The 27,202-nt window shown below is 49.7% G+C and overlaps 1 protein-coding gene across 1 annotated transcript; it reads right to left on the bottom strand.

The window, feature by feature from the left end:
- Nucleotides 1-1,813: 1,813 nt before the first annotated feature.
- On the bottom strand, nucleotides 1,814-3,925 carry CEBPB (CCAAT enhancer binding protein beta). Its single transcript, XM_030839068.3, has one exon. It carries the CDS (start codon nucleotides 3,466-3,468, stop codon nucleotides 2,434-2,436), a length of 1,035 nt encoding a protein of 344 aa, XP_030694928.1. The 5' UTR covers nucleotides 3,469-3,925; the 3' UTR covers nucleotides 1,814-2,433.
- Between the last annotated feature and the right edge of the window lie 23,277 nt (nucleotides 3,926-27,202).

Below are 27,202 nucleotides of genomic sequence, written 5' to 3'. Positions count from 1 at the left end.
CTCCATGACCAAAGGAGTAGGGATTAGAGAGGTTCGTTCCTAAATGGCAACTCACTCCCCACCAAAAGACTGAGCTACCTCCTTCCCTAGGTCCAGCCCCCAGGCTCTGCCCTTCAGCAGGTAAATCCTAGAGGCAGTTGAGCCGATGTGCTCGTGCTGACACTGGACTGACTTGGAGGTTCCAGGTTCCCATCAGTCATCAGGCAGCCCAGGATAAGACCTGTCCGGGGCCACACTGGAGGCCCAGGACCAAAGTGAGGTTATTTGTGCCCAGCGCTCTGTACAGCCCTCAGGCCACGAGCAGGAGACACTAGGGTTAGAGGGATGGTGTTTGCCTTGATCCTCAGCTCCATAATGGTGGGGGCTGAGTGTCTCTGTTTCCCATATCCTGGCCTCCCACAGGGAAGGAACATCCAGGCCTCCAAAGGGAAAGGGAGGGCAAAAGCATTTCCCCTTCTCAAACCACAAAATCAGCAGCTGCTCCCAAGATCCCAGGCTGCCCCAGGCCCTCAGCAAACTAAGCTATGAAGCCCCCCACTCCACTCTCCCTCCACCCCCAAATTCCTAGAGCAGGGGGCCCCCAAACCAGTTTCTCACCCTTTTGGATTTGACAGCCAAAAGGCTGTTCCACAGCTCTAAAAGCAGGCCTTGTAATGGTAGCAACCTCTCCAAAGGTTGCTGTGAGGTTTAAATGAGATGGGGCAGGTCCAGGGTTTACTGGACACTGGCCCCTGGCAAGCGCTGGCCATGCTCGCGCTGCGCTTTAGACTCAAGTGCCAAATGCCAGGAGCCTCCCAGAGAAAAATAATAACAAGAGCAAATGCTTATATAACACCTCCTGCGTGCCAGGCACCGTGGGACACTGTACGTGTATCCACCAACCCCTCCGTCTACATCCTCAACTCTCAGGAATGCTGTCCAGGGCTGGAATAGGGGTGGAGGTGCAGTGCGAACGGGTGGGTGGGAGGGTATCAAGGGGTGGGGAAGAAGCCTCGCCTGGGGCCATTTCTGTCCCAGGGAATCAGGGACTGCAGCCCTGGGTTCACACCTGGGCTCAGCCGCCTTGAGCAGGTGAGGTTGGGCCTCAGTGTCCACAACTGGGCAAAGAGGACAAATGGCACATCTCCCACTCCTAGGAAGAGGAGTGGAAGTACAGGAACCCTTCCCCCCACTTCCCCTACCTGGCCCGGATTCTCCCCTCCCGCTGGCCAGGGACACAAACCCAAGCTTGCCACCCAGGCCACTCTCTTAAAAATACACATACACACACACGCTATTTTCTAAACAGCCGGCCCCACTTCACTTTCCAAAAGAATCTGCCCCATTTTGGGCTCAGCAGGACCAAGACCTGTATCCCCTCCCCTTCCAGAGTCACAGTTCTGCTGGCTGGGTCCCCAAGCACTGCGCAGAGGTCAGAGCCCTCCAGGCCCGTCTAGACCCAAGCCTAGCACTCAGGACCAGCCGGAGTCCCTGAAGGCCCTCCCCAAGCAAGGTTCCGAGTCACTCCTCCCCAGCACCCAGCGGCACTGAGTCACCCTGAAAGCCTGGCCCAGCACTCCTCTGCCCCTCCCCCGCCCCAGCCTGGTACCCCCATCTCCAAGCACAGGCCCTGGGGGAGTAGCAGAGGAGAAAAAGCAGCTGCAACCCCCCCCACCCAACCACCTAAAGAGCCAAAAATAATAGCAGCTCACACACACACAACAACCCCACACACGCCAGAAAAGCAAATATAAAATCATAAATCCAAAATAAAGGGGAAAAAAAAATCAAAGCCAACTACTGCCCCCAAAAGGCTCTTTAACCATTCTCAAAAAACAAAAAAAAAAAGTTTATTAAAAGTGTTCTTAATGCTTGAACGGAAAAGATTCCCAAATATACAGATGCCTCTTTTCTCATAGAAATAGATTATTTTTTTATAATACAAAAAAAAAGACCAAAAAAACAACAACAAAAACAAAAACAACAGCAACAGCAACAACCCCGTAGGAACATCTTTAAGCGATTACTCAGGGCCCGGCTGACAGTTACACGTGGGTTGCGTCAGTCCCGTGTACACACGCGTTCAGCCATGTTTAAACCGATTGCATCAACTTCGAAACCGGCCCGCCCGCCGGCGCCTGGAGAGGGGTCAGAAGGAGAGGCAGAGTTTATCATTCATCTGTACACATAGACATCTCTTCTTTAAATAACACCACGGGCGGGCGGCCCATCTGCATGTGCGGTTGGTGTGGACAAAAATATAGATATATATATTTAATAAAATATTAAAATTACCGACGAGCTCCCCGCGCTGCCAAGTGCCCCAGTGCCAAAGTTTTGCCGGCGCCACCAGGGGCGGGGGCGGGAGCGCGGGCGCTTCCCGGAGTCTCGGTGGCCGCGGCGCGCCCGGCAGCGCGGAGGCCGGCCGGCAGGGGGACGCGCGCGGGGGCCGCGCTAGCAGTGGCCGGAGGAGGTGAGCAGGGGTTCTGGCAGCTGCTTGAACAAGTTCCGCAGGGTGCTGAGCTCGCGCGACAGCTGTTCCACCTTCTTCTGGAGCCGCTCGTTCTCGGCCGTGAGCTCCAGGACCTTGTGCTGCGTCTCCAGGTTGCGCATCTTGGCCTTGTCGCGGCTCTTGCGCACCGCGATGTTGTTGCGCTCACGCCGGATCTTGTACTCGTCGCTGTGCTTGTCCACGGTCTTCTTGGCCTTGCTCTTGACCTGCGAGGGCGCCGGCGCCGCCCCCACATAGCAGGCGGCCGGGGGCGCCTTGGCGTCTGCTGGGCTTGGCGTGCCGGGCGGGCTGGACGACGAGGACGTGGAGAGGCTCCCGCTGCTGCCGCTCGGCACCGCCTGGTAGCCGAGGTAGGCGCGCAGCGCGTACGGGAAACCAGCCGCCATGCCTGCGGCGCCGCCGCCCGGCGCTCCGGCCTCCTCCTTCCGCTTGCAGTCCGCGGGCTCGAAGCCCGGCTCCGCCTTGAGCTCGGCCGGCTGCGGTGGCGGCGGCGGGGGCGGCGGGTGTAAGGGCGCGAAGCAGCCCGGGGGCAGCGCGCCCTTGGCGGCCCCCAGACGACCCAGGCTCACGTAGCCGTATTCGGCCGCCTTCTTGCAGTTCTTGCCCCCGTAGTCGTCAGAGAAGAGATCGGAGAGGAAGTCGTGGTGCTGCCCGGAGGAGGCGGGAGCGGGGGCGGGCGCGGGCGGAGCCGCCTCAAAGGTGTCCGTGGCCGGCGCCGGGGCCTGCGGCGCGCCCAGCGGCTCCAGGTATGGACTGAAGTCGATGGCGCGCTCGTGGTCACCGATGCTACCCAGCTCGCCGGCGGGGGGGCGCGGCCCGGGTCTGGCCGCGGGGGGCGCCGCGGGGGCCGCCTTGCCGCCGTACGCAGCAGCCAAGCAGTCCGCCTCGTAGTAGAAGTTGGCCACTTCCATGGATTTAAAGGCAGGCGGCGGCGGCAGGGGGAGACATGCTGGGTCCCAGGCCACCAGGCGTTGCATGAACGCGGGTGCCCGGGGAGGGGGCCTGGGGCTGCCCGCTCCGGCCGGCCCGCAGGTGGCGCGGCCTCCCAGCTCCGAACTGTCGCTGCTGTGTCCCTGATGCTGTTGCCGCTCCCTCCGGCGTGGCCGCTATTAGTGCGGGGGCTGGCGGCTGGCGGCTGGACCCTCGGGTGGGTCCCCTTCCCGGTCCCGTGCGCGGCTGTGACTCGCTAAAGTTTCTCCTGAGCCCGGTTATTTATAAGGCGGGCCATGGCAACGGCTGCGTCACAACTGGAGGCCGCCCCAGCCCCTCCCCAGGCACGCAGAGGACACGCTGTGGCCGCCCGAGACCCCCGGGAGGGCGGTGGTGGGGCGTAGCGGCCAGACTGGAGACCCAGAGCGCGCCCTCGGGGGTCCCTCGGCCTGGTGGGGGGCGGCATCGCCCCCTGCCCATTCCCACCCGGCGGCCCCGGGATTGGGAGCGAGAGAAGGCGCTAACCCGCCCCCGGACCGCCCCCTCTGGGCTGGAGGCTATACTAGAAGGGAGGGGAGAATCCGGGGAGGGGGCAACGTGATCTTCTTCTCCCACCCCAAACACGGCCGCGGCCCGCCCCCTGCTGGAGGAGGCGCTGGCTTCAGGATCGGCTGCAACCAGTCCCGACTCTCCACCGAAGGGACGCGCTCCAGGCGGGATGCTGGAGACCCCAGCTCTGGCTCCCGGAGAGGTGACCCATCTCCACGGCCCTTCCCTGGGTCCAGCCTCGCCCCTAAACTTGCCCCCATCCCCAGATCTTGGAAGGCGGGAATTTCACACCTGTGGCGACTTCCTGTCTTAAATACGAAGACCTGGGTTTGGGGGCCTGCAGGTCAGGGGCGAGCTCCACTTGGGCCTGTGCCAAGGTCGACCGCGCCCCTCCCCTAGCCCCGCCCACCGCACCTGCCCGCCCCTCAGACCACACCCGGGTCATCTCCAGCCCCACCACAGCCCGACATGGGTCCCGGGAGGGTGGAAGGGGACGGGGGTGCTTGTCTTCAACACACTGTGTGACCTTGGGCAAGTCACTTCACTTCTCCAAGCTTCAGTCCGTGAAGGTGTCGTTACTGTTATTATTATTAGTTGTATTACTGTCTCCACCACAGACTTCCAAACATAAGGCTTACGGCTCTGGGACGCACATCGTAAAGAAGGGCCTTCTCCCAGGGTACAAAGAGGCCCAGAGGCCCACAGCACACCCAAGATCACATGGCCTCATGTCCCCCACTGTTCTCAGAAGGAAAGCCCTTGTCCAGGCACCCTCAGACCTATTTGCACCCGAGGCCAAAATACCTGTTTCTGAGGCTGGTGGGGTGGGGGACCAGCCAGGCTCAGGAGGGGCCATGCAGGAGAGACCAGGTCCCTACTGGGCGGTGAGGGTGGGCCTGGACCCAGAGTTTGCTTTTTCACCCTGCCAGAAGCATGCCCTTGCTGCCCCCCTGGTTCACAGATGGGGAAACAAGATGGCCCACCTGGATCTGAATTTAGGCCTGAGGCCCTCCCTGCAGAGTGGGCTCCAGCGGCCCCTTACCCTCTCCTGAGCCATTCCGAGGCCATTTGGGCAGCTCCTGGGCCTACCCCTCTGCCACCCCCGGCCCAGGCCGCCCAGGCAGAAGCTCCCAGCCTGCCTGGTTGCTGACCCCCAGCCCACTGACCCCAGCCCTGGCCCTGGCGGGCAGGTGGACATTGCTCAACCTTCAGCATTATCTGCTGAGCTGGGGTGACCTCCGCCCTGGAGAGCTGGAGAAATGACATCTCTTGAGTGCCCTTGGGGGGTGGGGGGCAGGGAGGAACAGGATGAAACACTGGCCCAGCCTGCTGGCTTTCTAGGCCTTCCCAGCAGCCTCTGGGCCAGGGAGGGATCCAAGGCCCCAGGGCCACCCAGCCAGGCCTCCCTAGCTGCAAAATGGGACACTCAGGGCTGAGCTTGAGGGCCACTGCCTCCAGGAGGCCCTCCCTGCCCCACCTGCTGGTGAACTTCCTTCCCAGCCCTTATCTCCAGCCACCGTTATCCTAGTTGTTTTGTCTGCCTCAGTCCCACTCCAGACTAACCCCTCCATGAGTGCCAGCCCTCAAATATGGGAACTCCTGGATCAGGCATGCTCAAAATGTACCAGGGGACGAATGCATTTGCTGTTACCTCTGGACCAAGACCGCTGTTTCCCCAGCTCTGCCCAAGGCAGCTCCTCAGGGCTCAGCCCAAAGGTTACCTCCTCTGAGAAGGCCTCCCTGACCTCCCCATCGAAAGTCCTAGGCCCTTGATCACTCCTTTCGCATCCCCCTGCTTCATCTCCTTCACCATTCTCAATTACAATCAACATTATCTCACCTACGCATCTTGATTTCTGTTCCCACTGCCCTCTCCCATTGTCAGCTCCAACAGGGCCAGGATTTTTGTTTGTTTTATTCACTGCGGTTCCCCCAGTGCCTAGAACAGTGCCTGGTACACAAGAGGTGCTCAATAAATGGAGGAGGCTGAGAAGAAGGTGAGGTTCCCCCCACCATTAGCTGGGCTGTGTGACCTCAGACAAGATGGCTCCCCTCTCTGAGCTTCAGCACCCACCCCCACCTCTCAGGACTCTGGGGAGATGCTGTGAGACCTGGGGAGTCTGCAGCTAATTTGTGTGTGTCCTCACACAATCTTTCACCCTCTCTGAGCCATATTTTAAGCTCTTTACATATATTAACTCATTTAATCCTCCCGATAATTGGTAGGAAGCAGGTACTATTATTATCTCCGCTTTACGAATGAGGAAACTGAGGCCCAGCAGAGCTAAGTGTGTCCCAGGTCACATTCAAGGGGTGGGAAGGATTAAAGTCTTTCCAGCCCGACCTCCCGCTTTGGGTTTGTAACAAATCATAACGGGTCTGGCCGCAGGAGCCCCATTTTCTAAATGGAAAAGCTGAGGCTCAGATAAGGGCAGTTGGGGTCACACAGCAAGTCAAGGGGCAACCCAGACCCTGGGAACTAGCCCCCAAGGACCCGACTCAGTCCCATTGGGGTCTTGCCCTTCTGACCTCACCTAACAAATACTGAGCCTTTTGCTTCCCACTCTGCTCTGACCTGACAGTGAAATCAGTGGCCGTTCCCACCCCAGTGCCACCCTAGGTGTCCTGCGGGGAGGCTGCGTGCACGGGTGACGTAAGCCCTTGTTTTCACAAGGCTCATTGCTCAACAGGCCCTGCCTGCTGCCCCACCATTAATGCCCAGCCTTTCCCCGAGGAGGGCGGTGATGTGAGCTGAACCACTATGGCCCAGAGGCCTGGAACACGCCCCAGCGGGCCTGCAGGCAGCAAGGGCCGAGAAACCAGGATCCACCTGACACCACCCACAGTGACTTCTCCCAGTTACCGTCTGGCATAGGTGTCTGTAGGAACCTGGGGCAGGGAAGGGTCTCAAAATGGCAGCCAGCAGCCCTATCCAACCCAGAGACGTGTTCAGCTTGACCCCATAGTGTTTTGCTCCAGATTTTTTGTTTGTTTTGTTCTTTAATGAATGTATTGCCAACATTTAAAAAGCAAGACACTTCACATCAAAATTCAAACTTCCAGCTTCTCTTGTAAGACCGGAAGCCGTGGGCCGGGACCACATGGCTAGGAGTGGTGGGCAGGAGCCTGGCGGGGACTGTGGAAGAACAGGCACTTCCTACCCAGATACATGCCCCTCCTCTGCCCCCAAACTGCTTTAAGAATTCCTTCTCCCAGTCTCTGCAGCTTTTCTTTAGCCCCATTTGCAGGAGGAAACCAAGGCACCTTGCCCAAAGGGAGTGCCATTGTTGCTTCCTTGACAGAGAGAGGTGAAAGGGCTTAGAAATCAGCCAGCAGGTCGAAAAATAAGGCTGAAGGGGGAACCAGCAGAGATGGTCCATGGAGATTGTCTCTAGTGGATTTGGAGTTGGGGGTTGCAAGGAAGGACTTTTGTTTCTGCTCTGTACCCTCCTGGCTGTGGCACCCTCTAGACCTCAATCCCTGGTCTATTAAATGCGGGTAATTATATCCCCTCTCTCTTGGGCGTCTGGGCCTACTGTTCCCCCTCACACTGACCCACCTCAACACATGAGAGTGAATTACCTCCCCTTAGCCCCACAGAGGGCCTGACCTCGCAAGTCATGATAACCTCACAAATCAGGCAGGTGGGAAACAGGCCCAGAGTGGGTTAGGACTTCCCCCACCCAGGATCACAGTGAACTGGTAGAAGAGCCAAACTTAAAAGCCAGATTTCCCCTGATTGCTATGTCCGAGATTTTTCCCACCATGCCTCCTCTTTGAGACCTCACTTTCCCCGTCTGCCGAATGGTACCTAGGTTAGATCCCCGAGGGCTGCCAGGTCCAGTGTCCTGGGATCCGGAATTTTGGAATCCTGGGATACCCTTGGTGCTGGCTAGTGAAACTTGCCTGAGCATATGCTGCCACCACGTGGCAAGCTCTGGGAATGCAGGAGTGATTTAAATGAATTTTTTTGATGGAGGACCTACTGGGTACTTTGCTTATGGGATATAGAGGTCAGCACTATGGATATAATAGATGCTCACAGGATAAGAGCAAGCCATCGCTGAAAGAAATAAAAATGTCCAACAAACAGACGAAAGGTACTCACTTTAATTTAGTCATTCATCAAATATTTTTTGGCACCTGAGCAACGTGGTTAAAAATATTTAAAAGATGCATTCTCTTTGACTCACAATTCCATTTCTGGAAAATTTGCCTAAATAAACATTCATAAATGTGTGTAAAAAACATTTTTGGCACTTACTGTGGCTCATGCCCTAGACACATATTCATGAACAAGACAGAAGTGATTCCTGTTCTCATGAAGTTGATATTCCTCTTGGGGAAGACAAACAATAACCAAGATAAATGAGTCAACTATAAAAAGTGTTGTATTCTGGTAAGCACCATGGAGAGAAACACAGCAGAGGAGGAGCATGGGGAGTGCTGGGGGATTTTATTTTAACTTTAGACTGGTCCAGGGAGGCCTCATTGAAGTGACAGGCGAGCAAAAACATGAATGCAGTGAGGGAGTGGGCCATGCAGATAGCAGCAGCAAGAAGAGCAAGTGCAGGAGCCCTGAGGTAGAAGCATGCCTGGCCCATGTAGTCGCTGTGGGTGGAGTACAGGGGAAGTAGCGGGAATTTATCTCACAGAAATAGTAGCCACTGTAAAGACTGGGGCTTTTACTTTGGGTTAGTGGGAGCCATGGAGAGTTCTGAGCAGAGGAGGGACAGTATCTGACTTCGGTTCTAATGGAATCCCTCTGGCTGCCTATGACGGATGGACTGTCCTGGAGGCAAGGGCAGAAGCAGGGATCCCAGTGAGAAGGTAACTGGAGTCATGAAAGCAGATGACAGGGGACTCCACCAAGCCATGGACGTGGTGAGAAATAGTCTGAATCTATCTTAAAAGTAGAACCTGGGACTTTCCTGGTGGTCCAGTGGTTAAGACAACACGCTCCCAATGCAGGGGGCCGGGGTTTGATTCCTGATCAGGGAACTAGATCCCGTATGCCACAACTAAGGATCCCGCATGTTGCAACGAAGATACTGCACGTGGCAACGAAGATCCCACGTACTGCAACTAAGACCCGGCGCAGCCAACAGCCAAATTAAATAAATATTTTTAAAATTTTAAAAGTAGAACCTTCAGGATTTGCTGATAGATCCAGTTACAGAACAACCACACAATGGACCACTCTATAGCCATTTAAAGTGACAAGGTATATGACACAAAAAGTACTAGCAACCAACAGGAAAAAAGGATATATATTTGATACATTCAAAATTAAAAACTTCTGGGCAGTAAAGGACAAAATCAACAAAGTGGAAAGACAGCCTACAAGATAGGGGAAAATATTTGCAAGTCACATATCTAATAAGAGGTTAATATCCAGAAAATATAAAGAACTCCTACAACTCAACAACAGAAAGGGCTTCCGTAGTGGCGCAGTGGTTAAGAATCCGCCTGCCAATGCAGGGGACACGGGTTCGATCCCTGGTCTGGGAAGATCCCACATGCCGCAGAGCAACTAAGCCGTGTGCCACAGCTACTGAGCCTGTGCTCTAGAGCCCATGAGCCACAACTACTGAAGCCCGCGTGCATAGAGCCCGTGCTCCACAACAAGAGAAGCCACCTCAGTGAGAAGCCTGCACACTGCAATGAAGAGTAGCCCCTGCTCACCGCAACTAAAGAAAGCCTGCGCGCAGCAACAAAGACACAACACTGCCAAAAATAAATAAATAAGTTTATTAGGAAAAAAAAACAACAGAAAAACAACTCAATTAAAATTGGGCAAAGGCTTAGAAGTAGACATTTCTCCAAAGAAGATACATGAATGGCCAATAAGCACACGAAAAGATGTTCACAATCACTAATTATTACGGAAATGCACAAAACCACAATGATAGACTACCTCATACCCACAAGGATGGCTACCGTCAAAAAAAAGAAAAACAGAAACAAAATAACAAGTGTTGGTGATGACATGGAGAAATTGGAACCCTTTTGCATTGTTGCTGGGAATGTCAAATGGTACAACCACTGTGAGAAACAGTAAGGCGGTTCCTCAAAAAATTAAAAATAGAATTACCATACAATCCAGCAATTCCACTTCTAGGCATATACCCAAAAGAACTGAAAGCAGAGTTTTGAAAATACATTTGTACAACTATGTTCATAGCAGCAATTATTCACAATAGCTAAAAGGTGGAAACAACACGTGTCCACTGATGTATGAATGGATAAACAAAATGTGGTCTATACATACAAGGGAATGTTATTCAGCCTTTAAAAGGAAAGAAGTTCTGACACAGGCTACAACATGGATGAACCTTGAGGACATTATGCTAAGTGAAATAAACCAGACACAAAAGGACAAATATTGTCTGATTCTACTTATACGAGGTACCTAGAGCAGTTAAACTCACAGAGATGGAAAGTAGAATGGTGGTTTCCAGGGGCTGGGGAGAGGGGAAAGGGCAGTTGTTTAATGGGTACAGAGTTTCAATTTGGGAAGATGAAAAGTCCTAGAGATGGATGGTGGTGATGGTTGCACAACGGTGTGAATACATAATACTTAATGTCAGTGAACTGTAGTTAAGATGGTAAATTTTTTTGAACTTTTTTTAATTGCCGATTGATTTTACCTGTTTACTTAGTAACATTTTTAGGTTACAGAAGAGTTGTAAAGACAATACAGCATTCCCATAAAGTCTTTGTGCAGCCTCCTCTAATAATAGCATCTTACATAAACATGATACATTTATGAAAACTATTGGATTATAAGATGGTAAGTTTTACAGAGCTACTATATGATCCAGCAATCTCACTCCTGGACTTGTATCTGGAAAAGACAAAAACTCAATTCAAAAAGATACATGCACCCCAATGTTCACAGCAGCACTATTTACAATAGCCAAGATATGGAAGCAACCTAAATATCTATCGATAGATGAATGGATAAAGAAGATGTGGCATATATATATATATATGAATATTAGTCAGAAAACAAAAGAATGAAATAATGCCATTTGCAGCAACATGGATGGACCTAGAGAATATTATACTTAGTGAAGTAAGTCAGACAGAGAAAGACAAATACTATATGATATCACTTATATGTGGAATCTAAAAAATAATATAAATAAATCTATATACAAAACAGAAACAGACTCACAGACATAGAAAACAAACTTATGGTTACCAAAGGGGAAAGAGAGGGGGAGAAGGATAAGTTAGGAGTATGGGATTGACAGATACAAACTACTATACATAAAATAGATAAGCAACAGGATTTACTGTACAGCACAGGGAACTATATTAAACATCTTGTAATAACCTATAATGGAAAATAACCTGAAAAAATATATATATGTATATATAAAACTGAATCACTTTCTTCACTGTATACCTGAAACTAACACAATATAGTAAATCAACTATACTTCAGGGACGTCCCTGGTAGTGCAGTGGTTAAGAATCCACCTGCCAATGCAGGGGACACAGGTTCAATCCCTGGTCCAGGAACTGGTCCGGAGCAACTAAGCTGGTGCGCCACAACTACTGAGCCTGCGCTCTAGAACCCATGCGCCACAACTACTGAAGCCCACGCACCCTAGAGCCCACAAGCCAAAACTACTGAGCCCACACGTCACATCTACTGAGCCCACACGTCACATCTACTGAAGCCTGTGCACCTAGAGCCCATGCTCTGCAATAAGAGAAGCCGCCACAATGAGAAGAGTAGCCCCCGCTCACCACAACTAGAGAAAGCCCGCGCGCAGCAACGAAGACCAACACAGCCAAAAAATAATAATAATAAATTAATTTTTAAAAAGAATAACGTCATCTTAAAAATATATATATACACTTCAATTTTTTTCACTGGTAAATTTTATGCTATGTGAATTTTACCACAATTTTTTTTAAAGGACAAGGTAGATCTTCATATGTCAGCATGGAGAGATGCCCAGTGGCATTGTGAGGTCAAAGAAAGGCATGGCAGAGCAGTATCCTGATAGAATCATGTTTGTCTTGAAAACCTTCGCCATTAGCTAAAAAAAGTTTTAATTGTGAATTCACACAGTGTTGATGAAGGTTCGGGGAAGCTAGCACACTTACACACTTTTAGTGGCTTTGCAAAGTGGTTCAACCTCTCGTACTTTGACCACAGCTATCAAAATGGGAAACATCATTGGGCCAGAAATGCTGGGCACTTATACTACAAAGACACTCACACCTGCACAAGCACAATGAACACTGCAATAGCAAATCTTGTGACATAACATCAGGGGCTGTTGTTTCCAGGAACTACTCTCCAGCTGCCAAAAAGAATGGGGCAGGGGCTTCCCTGGTGGTCCAGCAGTTAAGACTCCACACTCCCGATGCAGGGGACCCGGGTTCGATCCCTGGTCAGGGAACTAGAGCCCGCATGCCGCAACTAAGAGCCCGCGTGCCTGCAACTAAAAATCCCACATGCCGCAACTAAGACCCAGGTCAGCCAAATAAATATATAAATATTTAAAAAGAATGGGGCAGCTCTACGGGAGAGGATCCAGACCAGCACTGTCCCGCAGGACTTTCTGGGATGACCAGCATATTCCACATCTGTGCTGTGCCATGTGGGAGCTGCCAGCCACATGAGGCCACTGAGCACTTGAGATGTGGCTCATGTGACTCAGGAACTGAATTGTTTACTTCATTCAATTTCAATTAAATTTAAGTAGCCTCCTGTGGCTAGTGATGACTGTATTGAACCGCACACATCTGGGACCATCTCCAAGGTCTATCGTTAAGAGGAAAAGGCCAAGTGCAGGCCAGGATGTGTGGTGTGCAAACCCCACATAAATGAGGGGAGATACGGAAATGTCCTCGTGTGTTTTATGAGGATGTAGTCTCCTACTGCAAGAGCCATAAGAAACTGGCAGCACTGGCAGCGTAGAGTTCAGGGTGCTCGGAACGTTGTGTAATAACACACCCCAAAACTTAGCGGCTAACAACAACCCCCATTTTGTTTGCTCATGATCCTGCGAGTCAGGAATTGGGACAGGGCACGAGGGGACAGCTTGTCTCTGCTCCAGGGCTGGCTGCAGGCTGGAACATCCAAGGTGACTTCTCCATTCCCATGTGCGGCACCTCAGCTAGGCTGGCCTGAAGAGCTGATAGTTGCTGGAGCACGTCTGCCAGTGAGTTCTTCGTTCCCCAGTTCTCCATTATGTAGTTTCTCCCTTCACGTGTGGCCTCTGCGTGTGTGTTATTGTCATGAGGCCCCTGCATGTGGTCCAAGCTGTCTCTGCTGGAGTTCTCTCCTGTGGCCCCTCCAGGCGGCCTCTCCTCATGGTCTCCCCATCACAGTAGCTGCACTCCTTACACAGCAGCCGGCTTCCCCCATGGCACAGAAGTGAAAGCTGCTAGGCCTTCTTAGGCTGAAGCCCCAAACTGGCTCGCCACCATTTCTGTCACGTTCTACTGGAAAGGCCAGATGCAAGGGCTGGGGACTGCACAAGGGCATGCCTACCAGGAGGCTGGTTCACTGGGAGCCCCTAGAAGAAGTCCACTGCAGGAGGAGACCCACCTCCTTTTCTAACTTTAAAATGTTCACCATGGGTATGTATTACCTTATTACCATTTGTTGGAGCTTAGAAAGCCATGCATGGCATGGTCCTGCCTCCACGCCTTTGCTCCTGCTGTCCCCTCTGCCTCTACACCCTTCCCTCCCACCTCCAGCTGAGAAACGCCCTGAGAAACTTTCCCTGAATGCCCAAGTCAAATTACTCTCCACTTCCTCTGTGCTCCCTACACCTGGTGACCCTAGGATCTTATTCTGCCCCGGCTGGAGTTAGTTTTGTGTAATCTCCCTCTCCTTGGAGCCCCTCAAGGTCAGCCCAATATAGGTCATCTCTTTACACACACACACACACACACACAGAGGACTCATGCAGGTGCTGAGGAGGTGCTCAGTGATTTGGGGGCACAACCCAGGAAAATACACACTAGCCTGACCCACAATCTCCCCACCCGGCTGGGCGCAATGCTGGCATCTCTGGTTGCATTTGTCTAGAGTCACCGACAGGTGATGACAGAGCCCAACCTCCAACCTCTGCAGCTGCTATGAGTAGAGAAAGCAGGTGTAGGTGGTGAACTTGAGAGGTCAGACACCCCAGGGCAGGAAGCTCCAGGCCCAGCTTTGAAGAGAATTTCCCATTCTTATTGCCCAACCCCCTCCTCCTCAACTTCAAAATTTGCTTCCCCCTCAAGCAATTGACTTTAATCATAGGTGTGACAACCATTCATAGGTGCAGCGACCTGGTTACCTCTAAAATCTTGTGCCAAGTGAAAAGCACCAGACACAAAAGATCACTTATATCAGTATGGACTCATGGATTTTACTTTATTCCAGGGGTTATAAATCCATCATTACCATTATTTGTTCTGATGCTCAGATTGGCCCTGATTTGGCTAGTGTCAGCCCCTTTCAGCTGGCTCCTGTGTCCTTTTATCACGTCCCCATCATTCTTGGAGCATGTCCTTATTTTCTGACACAACAAGATGTTCCAGGCTCAACTTCTACTTTTCTTACCCCAGCCCTCATTCCTTTCAGTGGCGAAAATCTGGGTGCTGTCCAACATTAATCGTTACCAATCTAATAGGTGTAAAGTGATAGCCCCTGGTTGTTTGCATTCGCATTTCCTATTACTAGTGAGTCTGAGCCTTCCTCCCATGCTTGTGGTTTCCTCTTCTGTAAATTGCTCTTCACGTCCATTGCCCTTTTTCCATTGGGGCTGCTGTCTTTTCTGTTGTTTGCAGGAGTTTCTCATATATTCTAAGCACTGCAGTCTTAGACACTGCAATGTCTTCACACTTAACATCTGCCTATTAACTTTGTCTATAGGGTCCTTTGGTCAGAATTCCTTCATTTTGATATAATCAAAATGGTTTTTTTTTTTTTTTTGCTTTTTATACATTTGTGCTTTTTTATTGTGGTAAAAAATAGATAACATAAAATTTACCATTTTAGTTACTTTAAGGGTACAATTCAGTGGCGTTAAATACATTCACCATGTTGTGCAACCATCACCACTGTCCACATCCAGAAATTTTTCATCATCCCAAACAGAAACCCTGTTCCCATTAAACAGTAATCCTCCTTCCATCCTCTTCCCCACAGCCTCTGGAAACCTCTAATTTGCTTTCTATCTCTATGAATTTGCTCAGGTATAAGTGAAATCATAGAATATTTTTCCTTTTGTGACTGGCTTATTCCCCTTAGCATAATATTTTCAAGGTCCATCCATATTGTAGCACATGTCAAAATTTCATTTCTTTTTTTCTAAATTTATTTATTTTGGGCTGCATTGGGTCTTCGTTGCTGCGCACAGGCTTTCTCTAGTTGTGGCGAGCGGGGGCTACTCTGTTGCGGTGCGCGAGCTTCCCACTGAGGTGGCTTCTCTTGTTGTGAAGCACGGGCTCTAGATGCACAGCCTCAGTAGTTGTGGTGTGCGGGCTCAGTAGTTGTGGCTCGCGGGCTCTAGAGCGCAGGCTCAGTAGCTGTGGCGCACGGGCTTAGTTGCTCCACAGCATGTGGGATCTTCCTGGACCAGGGCTCAAACCCGTGTCCCCTGCAATTGGCAGGCGGATTCTTAACCACTGCGCCACCAGGGAAGTCCAAAATTTCATTTCTTTTCATGGCTGAATAGCATTCCATCGTGTATATATAACTTCTACTAATTTTTATAATTTTGCACCTCATGTGAAGCCTTTAATCCATCTAGAATCCGCCTTTGTGGATCTCTCACTGGCCGATGGAAGTCAGCTGACCTGGAGCCTGGGAAATGCAGCCTGCAGAGGCCAGCCCCTCTGTAACTCAGAACAGAACCAGGGAAGGGCAGAACAAGCATCTGAGGGCAAGGAGGACCAGTCCCTCCCAAAAATTCATTATGAATTAAAGATCCAGTTTATTTGGGGCCACTTTCCCAACACCATCTTCTGAACAGTCTCTCCAGGGCGGCGGGGCTGCCGTTCTTGTGTTGTTACTTCTCAGGTATCCACGGACTACTCCACCGTCACTGCTCTGCCTCGCTGGTCTGTCTGTCCTTGCACCAGCACCCACACAGCTTCTACTATAATGGCATACGTCTTTCAACTGCTGATGGGGAAGCCCCCTCTTTACTCTTCTTTTCTAAGGTTGTGGCTAAGTCCTTTCCACGCCACATTCTCATCAAATCCTCAAAACAGCCCTGTGTCAAGGGGTACAATCCTTATCCTCACAGGACAGGTGAGGAAACCGAGGCCTCAGGGAGGGAAAGTGACTTGATGAAGTTTACAGAGCTGACAAATGGCAGAACTAGGACGAAGCAAGGCGTATCTGACTCTAGGGCTGCCCTTTGATCCCCAGCACCCATTTGCAGTCTGCCAGGCTCTTATCTGTAAGAAGGGGGAAAGGGCTGGAAAGGCCTGCTGGGCTGGCCACTGGCCAGTTTGCTTGCATATCAGGAAGGGAAAGCACTCATATCAGGAAAGGAAACCACTGAGCATTTAAACAGAGAGACTTTCCAACAGGGAATTAGTTACAAAGATGATGCAGGAGCCCAGAAGCCAACCAAGCAATTGTGAAGAATCTCAGAATCCGCAGCAGCAGAGTCACTGCCACTGCTAAGCTGGAGGGCCTGAGGGAGGAAGCGACACTACAGTAGCCCGGGGCCTGTGGTCACTCAGCAAAGCGGCAAACACAGTGGACTGTCCTGTGGGAGTTGGGGCCGTGGAGAAGACTCATTTGCTGATGGAGATGCAGCCCAAGGTGTAAGGAGACAGGGAAAAATACTTCTCCCTTCCTCAAACCTCCAGTCTCCCACCAGGATCTCTCACTGGCCGATGGAAGTCAGCTGACCTGGAGCCTAGGAAATGCAGCCTGCAGAGGCCAGCCCCTCTGCAACTCAGAACAGAACTAGGGAAGGGCAGAACAAGCATCTGAGGGCAAGGAGGACCAGTCCCTCCCCAAGAGGACCTCCCTTCCTGGTCCCAGTTCCCACCAGGCAGTCCCCACCATGGTTCCAGCCCTGGCTTCTTGGATCTAGTGATACCACATCCTCCTGTCCCTCTGACCTCCCGCTGAAGCTCATCCTGGGGTGCCTCCTCCTGCCCTTTTGGCATCTCAGCTCTTCCATCATCTGTATAAGCAATTCCTTGTATTTCATCTTCTGTTTGAAATGCCTAGAGTGGTCTCCATTTTCCAGACTGGATCCTCGCTAATACAGCCATGCCGTAATTCAGAGAATGGCCACAGTGCTACACGCTAAGTCTGTGGACTGACTGAGTAAAGAACCGGGGGGGAGGGCAGAGATTAGGTGTGCTGAGTCCCCAAGGCAGGGCCGATCCCAGGCACAGTGTGGACCAAGCTGCAGAGGAACCACAGCAATCCCAAGGCTGACTCTGGGTCTACACAGATGCTGGGGATTCCCAAACCAGGACCCAGGCACAGCTGAGAGGCTCCATGTGGTTCTGGCCAAGGAAGTCAGCTTCTATTAAGGGCCTCCTGTGTGCCTGTCTGTATTCATATATCACCCCATGTTAGTTTCTAGGGCTGCCATAACTAAGTACCACAGACTGCGTGGCTTAAACCACAGACATTTATTTTCTCACAGTTCTGGAGGCTGGAAGTCTGAGATCAAGGTGTCCGCAGGGTTGTTTTCTTCCGAGGCCTCTCTCTCAGCTCAGAGATGGCCGTCTTCTCCCTGTGTCCTCATACCCTCTTTGCTCTGTGCATCCGTGTGTCCTAATCCCCTCTTCTTATAAGGACACGAGTCATATTGGATTAGGACCCACCCTGGTGACCTTGTTTTAATTTAATCATCGCTTTGAAGACTCATCTCCAAATACAGTCACACTTTGAGATGCTGGGGGCCAAGACTTCAACATATGACTGGAGGGGGTGAGCACAATTCAGCCTATGATAACCCCCAATCTCACAACGTGGACATTATCAGCCCTGTTTTCCAAATGAGGAAATGGAGGCCCAGACAGTGATTTGCCCAAGGCCACCAAGAGCTGGGTCAACTCAGGTCCAGGCTCTTCACCTGTCAGGCCCCAAAAAATCTTCTCTCACTCTCTGTGATTTCCTCAGACCCTGGGAAATGGATTCCAGTCTTCCCTTTAATTCTTTTCCTTTGTGTCATAAGACAGTGATCCACCATGTACTGAGCATGTACTATGGACCAGGCTCTTCCATTGGCATTTGGTATGTTTTCTAAATACACAAGATGCCTCTTCTTCAAGCCTCTGCTCAAACCTCCTCAGGGACGCCCCCCCTCCCCGAGCCCCTTATTTGTAACAGTGCCTCCACCCACACAGATCCATCTCCTGCTTTATTTCCCTTTACAGAGTTATCAGTACCTGAAAATATCTTATATGTGTGTTTATTTTTTTAGTCTTCCCCCAACGAGACTCTATGAGGGCAGGACTCAGGTCTTGGTGTATCCCTAGTGCCGCGATGAGATTCATTATAGGTGCTTAATGTTAGTTCAATAAATAATCAAATGAAAAAAAACAATTAAACAAATGAATGCTCTCGTCAAATCCTCACCAGACATCTGTATGATGAGGGCCCTGGGATCATCATTTTATTAAAGAAACTAAGCCTCAGAGAAAGTCCCAAGCTCACCCAGCTAGTAGATAGTGAAGCTGGAATTTGAACCCAGGTCTGTATTCTCAACCTCCACACCCAGGCCCATCTCCTTGCCTTGGCCTTCCTTCTAAATCTCTCCCTGCGCTGTGACTTCCCAAATGACCCTCACAGCTACCCTGAACCTCTTGTTCTGGAAATTCCAATTCCTCACTGAGCTGGGCTGCAGTATCATTTTGTGCCAGCAGGTGTCACCAGAGAATTCCTCATGGCACAATCAGCTGTCCAGCACTCCAGAGCATGAACCTGCCAGAGTTTATTCAATCACCTTTAAGGATATTTCCAAGTTTTTGCTCCACAAACCAGTCTGAAGCTACATCCTTGCACCTGTGTTCACGGGCTATGGGGTACGAATTTCTCTGGGAATGGATTCCTAGAAATGGAATTCCAGAGAGCAATGAACATCTTTAAATTGCATAGATTCCATGAACTTGCTAGCCTGGTTTACAACCCAGGAGTGTGGGGCCCAGAGAGGGCATGTGGCTTACCCAGGGGCATACAGCAAGCTAGTACAAGGCCAGGTTTGAAACTGGCTCCACTGGCCATGAATTTTTCCATGCACTTGGAAGATACTTCCACCTAGGCTGAAGTGGCGTCTTTGTGCATTTTTTACATGTTTGTGGGGCTGGATCTGATTACTCCTTCTGTCATTCAATCACCTACTTGTTCATTTAACAAATGCATTGGTGAGATACAGGCTCAATGCTGTAAGAATGGCTCAAATAACAAATGTCTACAAGACAAGAAAATAGTTTACTTTCCTCTCTCACATCAATCTGAATGAAAGCAGACTTGGATGGTGGCTTTATGGTATCAGGGACCCAGACTCTTTTCTGTCTTATAGCTCTTCCATCTTCAACCAGCAGTTTCCATCTCATGGTCCAAGATGGCTGCTCTAGCATTGCCATCACATCTACATTCCTGCCAGTGGGTAGTAGAGAAAAGGAAGTAGAAGTCAACTTCTTTAAGGGCACAAACCAGATGTTTTGTGCCACTTCCACTCTCATCCTATTGGCTGGAATTAGTCATATGTCCTATATTGCTGCAAGGGAGGCTGGGAACAGTAGTCATTAGGTAACATAGCTGGGCAGCCATCATATTTTCTTCTAAAACTCGGTGATCTATTACCAATGAATATACTGTCCAGTTTCTGACGCTCATACATTTTCTGGGCACCTACTATGTGTGGGAGAAGGTGCAGCAGACCGGAAATAGCACAAACTTTGGAATTTGACTCATCTTGGGTTTGAATCCCAATTTTGCCTTTCCCAGCTGTGTGTCATGATCTCTCTGAGCCTCAGTTTCCTCATTTAAAAAATGGAGACAAAAGGGACTTCCCTGGTGGTCCAGTGGTTAAGAATCTGCCTGCCAATGCAGGGGACACGGGTTCGAGCCCTGGTCCAGGAAGATCCCACATGCCGCGGAGCAACTAAGCCCATGTGCCACAACTACTGAGCCTGTGCTCTAGAGCCCATGAGCCACAACTACTGAGCCCGCATGCCACAACTACTGAAGCCCGCATGCCTAGAGCCCGTGCTCCACAACAAGAGAAGCCACCACAACGAGAAACCCGTGTGCCGCAATGAAGAGTAGCCCCCGCTCGCTGCAACTAGAGAAGGCCCATGCGCAGCAATGAAGACCCAACACAGGCAAAAATAAATAAATAAACAAATAAATAATTTTAAAAAAAGAAAAGAAATGGCAGCTGCTTTTAAAATGAGCCATACCCTGAGCCACACTCCCAAGGGCCAGAGGTGACTCAGCAGAGGCCCTGCCCTCGATTCCAGTGGAAAGACATTCCAGGGCAGCCTTCTGTCGATAAAAGCTCAGAGACGTGTCTGTGCATAATCCCAATGCATCAATCATGCATGAGTCAGAGCAGTTATGCCCATAAGTCATAAAGCAGCAGCTGGGCCCAGGATTCTTGGCATCCTTCCAAGCCCATCTCCCCAACCCCATTTTACAGAGGAGCAAACAGAGCCAAAGGAAGCGCTGCGAGCACAGCATGACTACACTGTTTTATTTTATCAGTCTCCTCCTAATTGGGCATGGGGGTCGGTTCCACTTTGGAGCCATCGTAAACAGACTTGGCTGGGCCTCCCTATGCCTATAGGAGCAGGGTTTTCCGGGGTAGCTGGGGAAAAAGAATCGCTGGGGTGAATTGTGGATCCAGGGAGTGCTCCAACTGCAACAGAGGGAGGCGTCTCTCCCCAATTTACTTATAGGTCACAGCCTCAGCATACTGACATTTTGGGGCAGAGAATTCTCTGCTGGCGGGGGCTGTTCTGTGCCTGGTAGGATGTTTGGCAGCATTCCTGGCATCCACCCACAAGATGCCAGTAGCATATCACCACCCCCAGTTGTGACAACCACAAATGCCTCTAGACATTGCCAAATGTCCCCTGGGGGGCAAAATCATTCCCAGCTGAGAATCACTGCTCTCAATGCACAGAGCCCGTGGCAGGGTTTATAAGCACAGATTCTTTAAGCAGATTTATAGATGTTATTGATTTTCTTCTCTTCGGACAGGTGCATGCGTTTTATCTCTTTGGAAGGGGTCCATGACTTTGGTAGTCACTGGTTTAAGAATAAAGATTTCAGGGACTTCCCTGGTGGCACAGTGGTTAAGAATCCTCCTGCCAATGCAGGGGACGTGGGTTCAAGCCCTGGTCCAGTAAGACCCCACATGCCGCGGAGCAACTAAGCTGTGTGCCACAACTACTTAGCCTGCACTCTAGAGCCCACAAGCCACAACTACTGAGCCTGCGAGCCACAACTACTGAGCCCGCATGCCTAGAGCCCATGCTCTACAACAAGAAAAGCCACAGCAATGAGAAGCCTGTGCACCACAATGAAGAGTAGCCCCCGCTCGCCGCAACTAGAGAAAGCCCACGCACAGCAACGAAGACCCAACGCAGCCAAAAATAAATTAATTAATAACAAAAATAATTAAGTTAAAAAAAGATTATTAAAAAAAGAATAAGGATTTCAGGTTATTATTGGGATAATTAGTGGGATTTGAATATGGGGAATAAGAATGATATTATAACATTGTATCAGCATTGAATTTCCTGGTTTTGAAAACTATACAGTGGTCATGTAAGAGAATGTCCTTGTTTTTAGGAGATGCACACTAAAGTAATTAGGAGTCAAAGGACATTGTATCTTTTTTTGTGTAACTGACTCTCAAATGGTTCCGAAAAATTACACACACAGAGAAAAAGAATGATAAATCAAATGTAGCAAAATATTGACAACTGGGGGATCTGAATGAAGGAGATATATGGAAAGTTGCTGTACTATTAGAAATTATTATTTTAAAAGGGTTTTTAGAAATCACCATCTAGTTTTTAAAACATGGTTTTAATCTGTTATTCCCCCTGCTCCCAAGAAAAAAGTGCATGATTGTGCCCAGGAGCTGGGACCCATTCAGGTCATAGTCCCAAGAATCTCCCAGAAAGGGTTCTCTTTGCTTTTATTTGGGTCTGTAAAATGCCCAGAAAGAAGTTCCACCCAGCATTAACAGTGGTTAGTAATGGCCCCTACCTAGCCCCAGTTTTGTTCAAATGTCCACGCCTCCCCCAGGAGCCCAGTTAGCTCAGGAAAGTGACCCCATCCCCAGATACTTAGATGGGCCTGAGGGGTCGAAAGGGAATCTTTTCCCCCTGCTAGTGACTGGTCCAGGAACGGGCATGTGATGCAAGGGAGCCAATGAGGAACAAGGAGCCTCCAGGCTGCTTTTTTACTTGTTTTGATGAATAAAATGAACGAAGTGACTTATGAGACATCTGACCCTAGCACTCTTGGATGCTGCCCTGATAACACCATGTGAAGAAGCCCATCTAGCCTTCTGAAAGATGAGAAGCCACAAACAGAACTGAGATGCCCCAGCCAACAACCAGCACACACTGCTGGATGTATGAATGAGCACAGCTGGAAGCTGAATGAAGCTGCAAGAGTGAGACCAGGTGAAACCAGCAGTGGAACCACTAGCCAATCCACAGAGTTGTAAGGAGTAATAATCAACATGGTTTTAAGCAACTGTTTGGGGATGATGTGAAGATTCGGTGAGGTTATGACATGACACAGAAAGTGTTCAAACAGATGCTGGTCATTATTGCTGACCACGTATTACTGTTCTCATCCCCATGCCGATCACCCCCTCTGTTTTCCTCCACCTAATGAAGCTCTCCCTATCATCCTCCACCCATCTCTTACCCTGCTTCATTTCTCCACATCACCTGTCCCTACCTGACATTAGATTATCTTTTTACCTGTTTATTGTCTGTCTCTCTTGCAACTGGGAGGGTAGGGACCACTGCTGTATGGCCAGCATCTTACACAGCATCCGGCCCACAGCAGGTCTCAGTAAAGATTTGGTGAATAAGTGAATGGAGCAATCCTGATCAACATGATTTGAGGCAAGTCATGGGGGGCTCCATCCCCCAACACTGTGACACCTTGGGGTGTCCAGGTCGGGCAGCTTTGCAGCCTGCGTCTCAGAGCTAGCAGGAAGTGGAGAACAGAGACCTGAAGGAGAGTCCAGGGCCAGCCACCTGACTCTCTGGGGAGCTCATGCACCAGGAAGCAGGTACAGTGATGGCAAAGGCCCAGCTGTGGATGACAGCGCGAGATGTCAGGAGACAAGGCTGGAGAGTCAGCAAGGCCTCGACTGTCAGGTGAGGGTGTGGATCTCACCCCACCGCCCCCATAGTCAAGTGTAACAAATGTTTCTGCAGGGTATCCTGCCTGGCAGGTACCCCACCTCTCACTGTGCTCACTGTGAACCTTACAACAAGCCTATGCAGTGCTGTTCTTTCCATTTCACGGAAGGAAAATAGACCCACAGAGGCTCAGAAACACAGCTGTGAGACTCTAAGCTTCAAAGGCCGGGCTCCTTTCACTGCCCATTGCTGCCCTTGGCCTTTGCCCCCATCTTAGGTGTGTAATTCTGCCTCTTCCCTCCCTTCTGACTTTGCTCTAACTTGATGACCAAAATTATATGTCATTCTCTAGGCCAGAAAAACTACTTGAAGCCATTGGACATCTCAGCTTGGGACGTCCAACCTGCACCTTACACGCAGCATGCCCAAAACAGAACTCTTGGTCTCCCCCGCTCCCCAAACCTGCTCCCACCTTCTTCACCAGCTCAGTCAATGGCGCCTCCATCCTTCCAGTGGTTCAGGCTAGAAACCTGAGAGTCATCCTCGACTTCTCTCTCCCTCACCCCACATGCCATCAACCAGCAAGTCCTGGCCACGCCACCCTCAAAATGCAACCAGAATCCACCACTTCTCCCACCTCCACAATCACCCTGGTCTGACCCTCCATCCCCTCCTACCTGGACTATTGCAGTCACCTCCTCTCTGGTCTCCTGCTTCTGGACGGTCTCTGAGTCCACCTCTCACATGCAGCCCGAGGATCCTATTAAGATATAAAGTCAAGGTCACTGTACAATTCTTTACCAGAATTGCCCAATAGAACTTTCTGCGAAGGTGGAAATGTTCTAAATCTGCACTAATTCATTACCCACCAGCCACATGTGACTATTGAGCACTTGAAATGTGCAGAGTATAACTAAAAGACCGAAATGTTAATTTTACTTACTTTATTAGCTACACTCTGTTGGCAAGACTGTGGGAAACAGGCACTCTTGAACACAGATGATGGTGGGAGTATAAATTAGAATATGATTCTAATGGCTACCTACCGACCGATAGGTTTATCTATATCTAGCAAAATGACAAATCAGTTAACATTTGTCAAAACAACCCCACTTCAGGAGTCCAACACATCTACCTTCACATGCAAAAATGACATTAAGTAAACCATCTATAACATCCAAAGATAGGAAATGACCCAAGTGTCCATCAATAAACAGCTAGTTAAATGAATTATGGTCCAGCCACACAGTGGAATACAATGAAGTTATAAAAAATGAATGAGGAAATAATGACCCCCTAAAGCACAAAGAAAAAAATAAATTAGACTTCATCAAAAGTAAAAACATTTTTGTGCATCAAAGGACACTATCAAGAAAGTGAAGACCACCAACAGAATGAGAGAAAATATTTGCAAACTATGTCTCTGATAAGGGTCTAGTGTCCAGAATATATCAAGAACTTTTACAATTCAACAATAAAAAGACAACCCAATTGTTAAATGGGCAAAGGATTTGAATAAATTTGGATTTATTTCTCCGAAGATATATACAAATGGCCAATAAGCACATGAAAAGATGCTCAACATCACTAGTCATTAGGGAAATGTAAATCAAAACCACAGTGAGATACCAGTTCATATCCATTAGGATGGTTACAACCAAAAACAGAAAATAACAAATGTTGGCGAGGAGGTAGAACAACTGGACCACTCACACATTGCTGGTGGGGATGTAGACTAGTACACCTGCCATGGAGAACAGTTTGGCATTCCTCAAAAAGTTAGTTACCATTTGACCCAGCAATTCCACTTCTAGGCATATACCCAAGAGAAATAAAAACATATGTCCACACAAAAATCTGTACATGAATGTTCACGGCAGCACTATTTATTATAACAGCCAAAGGTGGAAACAACCCAAATGTTCATCAACTGAATGTGTAAACAAAACGAAGACTATTCATCCAATGGAATGTTGATGGCCATAAAAAGGAATGAAGTCCTACAAAATGAATGAACCTTGAAAAAATTATGCAGTGAAAGAAGACCAAAAAAGGCCACATATTGTATGATTCCATTATATTATATGATTCCATTATATTATATGAATATATATATTTTTTTACTTTCAAAGCATGTGAATGTCCTACATATTAAAAATAAAATTATTTTCTTAAATATAAATCAGGTTATGTAATTCCTCTATTCAAAACCTTAGAATTCCCCAGCAGTCCAGTGGTTAGGACTCCATGCTTTCACTACTGAGGGCGCGGGTTTGATCCTTGGTCGGGGAACTAGCATCCTGCAAGCTGCTCAGTGCGGCCAAAAACAAAAATTAAAAGGGAATTCCCTGGCGGTCCAGTGGTTAGGGCTCTGTGCTTCCACTGCAAAGGGCATGGGTTCGATCCCTGGTCGGGGAACTAAGATCCCGCATGCTGTGCAGCATGGCCGAAAAAAACCACAAACAAACCTTAGAGAGAAGAGATTTCTCAGTTCATTTTAAGTAAAAACCAAAACCCTCTATATCCGTTCAAGACTCTACCCTATCTGCCCCGCTCCCTTCCTCTCTGATCTCACCTCTCACCTCCCCCTCTCTCACCTACTTCATGTCTCACTGGCCAACGTGCTGTTCCTGGACATGGCAAGCATGTTCCTGCCTCAGGACCTTTGCACTTGCTGTTCCCTTGGCTTGGAACAATTTGCCCCCAGATATTTGCATAGCTGGCTCCATCTCCTTTAGGTCTTGGCTCAAATGTCACTTTCTTGAACAGGCCTCCCCTGACTCACACCGTCACCTCCCAGGAGACTCTGTCATGTTCCCTGCTGTTTCCCTAGAACAACCTGGGCCAGATTGGTGCTTAATAAATGTGTTCATTGAATGAATGACCTGTTTGTCCATCACCCATCTTCTGCTGGCCACTAGGGGATCTTCAGACACCAGCAGTAACCAGCCCATCTCAGCCTGCTTGGAGGTCTGGGACACATGCAGAGAGCTTAGAAAGGTGTCTCCCTGAAATCTGAAATCCAGCCCTCACCAAGGCAAGCCACCTTAATCTCCTGGATTGAAAAATTGAACTAAGCTAAAAATAAGGCAAGGCCAGCCAGTTTTGCCAGAATTCACCAGGATTTGGGCTGCAACCTGTCCCTGCCATGGAAGCACACTTTTCTTTCCTGAAGGTATAGAAGGAAACAGGGAAGGAGCATGGGCCTGGCTGGGGATGGTGGCCTCCCAGGGCATGAACACCCAGGAAACACACCTGGGATGACCGGCTTTTCCTAGCAGCAGAAGAATCCAGGGCTGAAAACCTCAGAGAACCAGAACAAGGGTGGAGCCTCCGAAAGACATTCCAGAAGGGTTCTCACCTCCCCACCCTGCTCCCCTGGGCACCTCTTGGGTCCTTCCACGGCCTCTAAAACAGCTCCCATTTGGTGACACCAGACGGAATTTATGTGAGCAGTTACTGTGTACTTTGTAGTCAGCTTGACCGGTCATTTACCTGCTGAGGAAGTAAAGTCATTTGGCTGAGACTTAATTCATTCATCAGGCATTTACTGAGCCCTACGCTGATCCAGACATGGAGGTTCAGCTGTGAAGCAAGCAAGTCCCAGCCCTCAGGAGCTTGCTTTCCGGTGGCGGAGACACGAACAGTAAGTTCACTGCCTACGACAAGCACTGAGAAGACGGGGTGATGTCGCAGTGACTGGAGGAGTGGGCACCTCTCGGCGACGTGGTGAGAGGGGGGGGCCTCTGAGGAGGCAACACCACTCGTTATCATGAGTAAAAATATGCTGCGGTCTAGCTTGGCAGGGCGCCTAACATATTAAGCGCTCACCAAATCTTACAGTGACTCTCATCAGTCTACTGTCCTCTCCCTCAAGAGAACAGGCGC

The sequence above is a fragment of the Globicephala melas genome, chromosome 15, assembly GCF_963455315.2.
Source record: "Globicephala melas chromosome 15, mGloMel1.2, whole genome shotgun sequence".
Classification (NCBI taxonomy): domain Eukaryota; kingdom Metazoa; phylum Chordata; class Mammalia; order Artiodactyla; family Delphinidae; genus Globicephala; species Globicephala melas.
The sequence above is the reverse complement of the archived record's forward strand: the minus strand, read 5'-3'. Positions and strand labels throughout refer to the sequence as shown.

Bases quoted from the DNA above. Each gene is read 5' to 3' on its own strand.
- CEBPB (XM_030839068.3), bottom strand. From the start codon at position 3,468: ATGCAACGCCTGGTGGCCTGGGACCCAGCATGTCTCCCCCTGCCGCCG.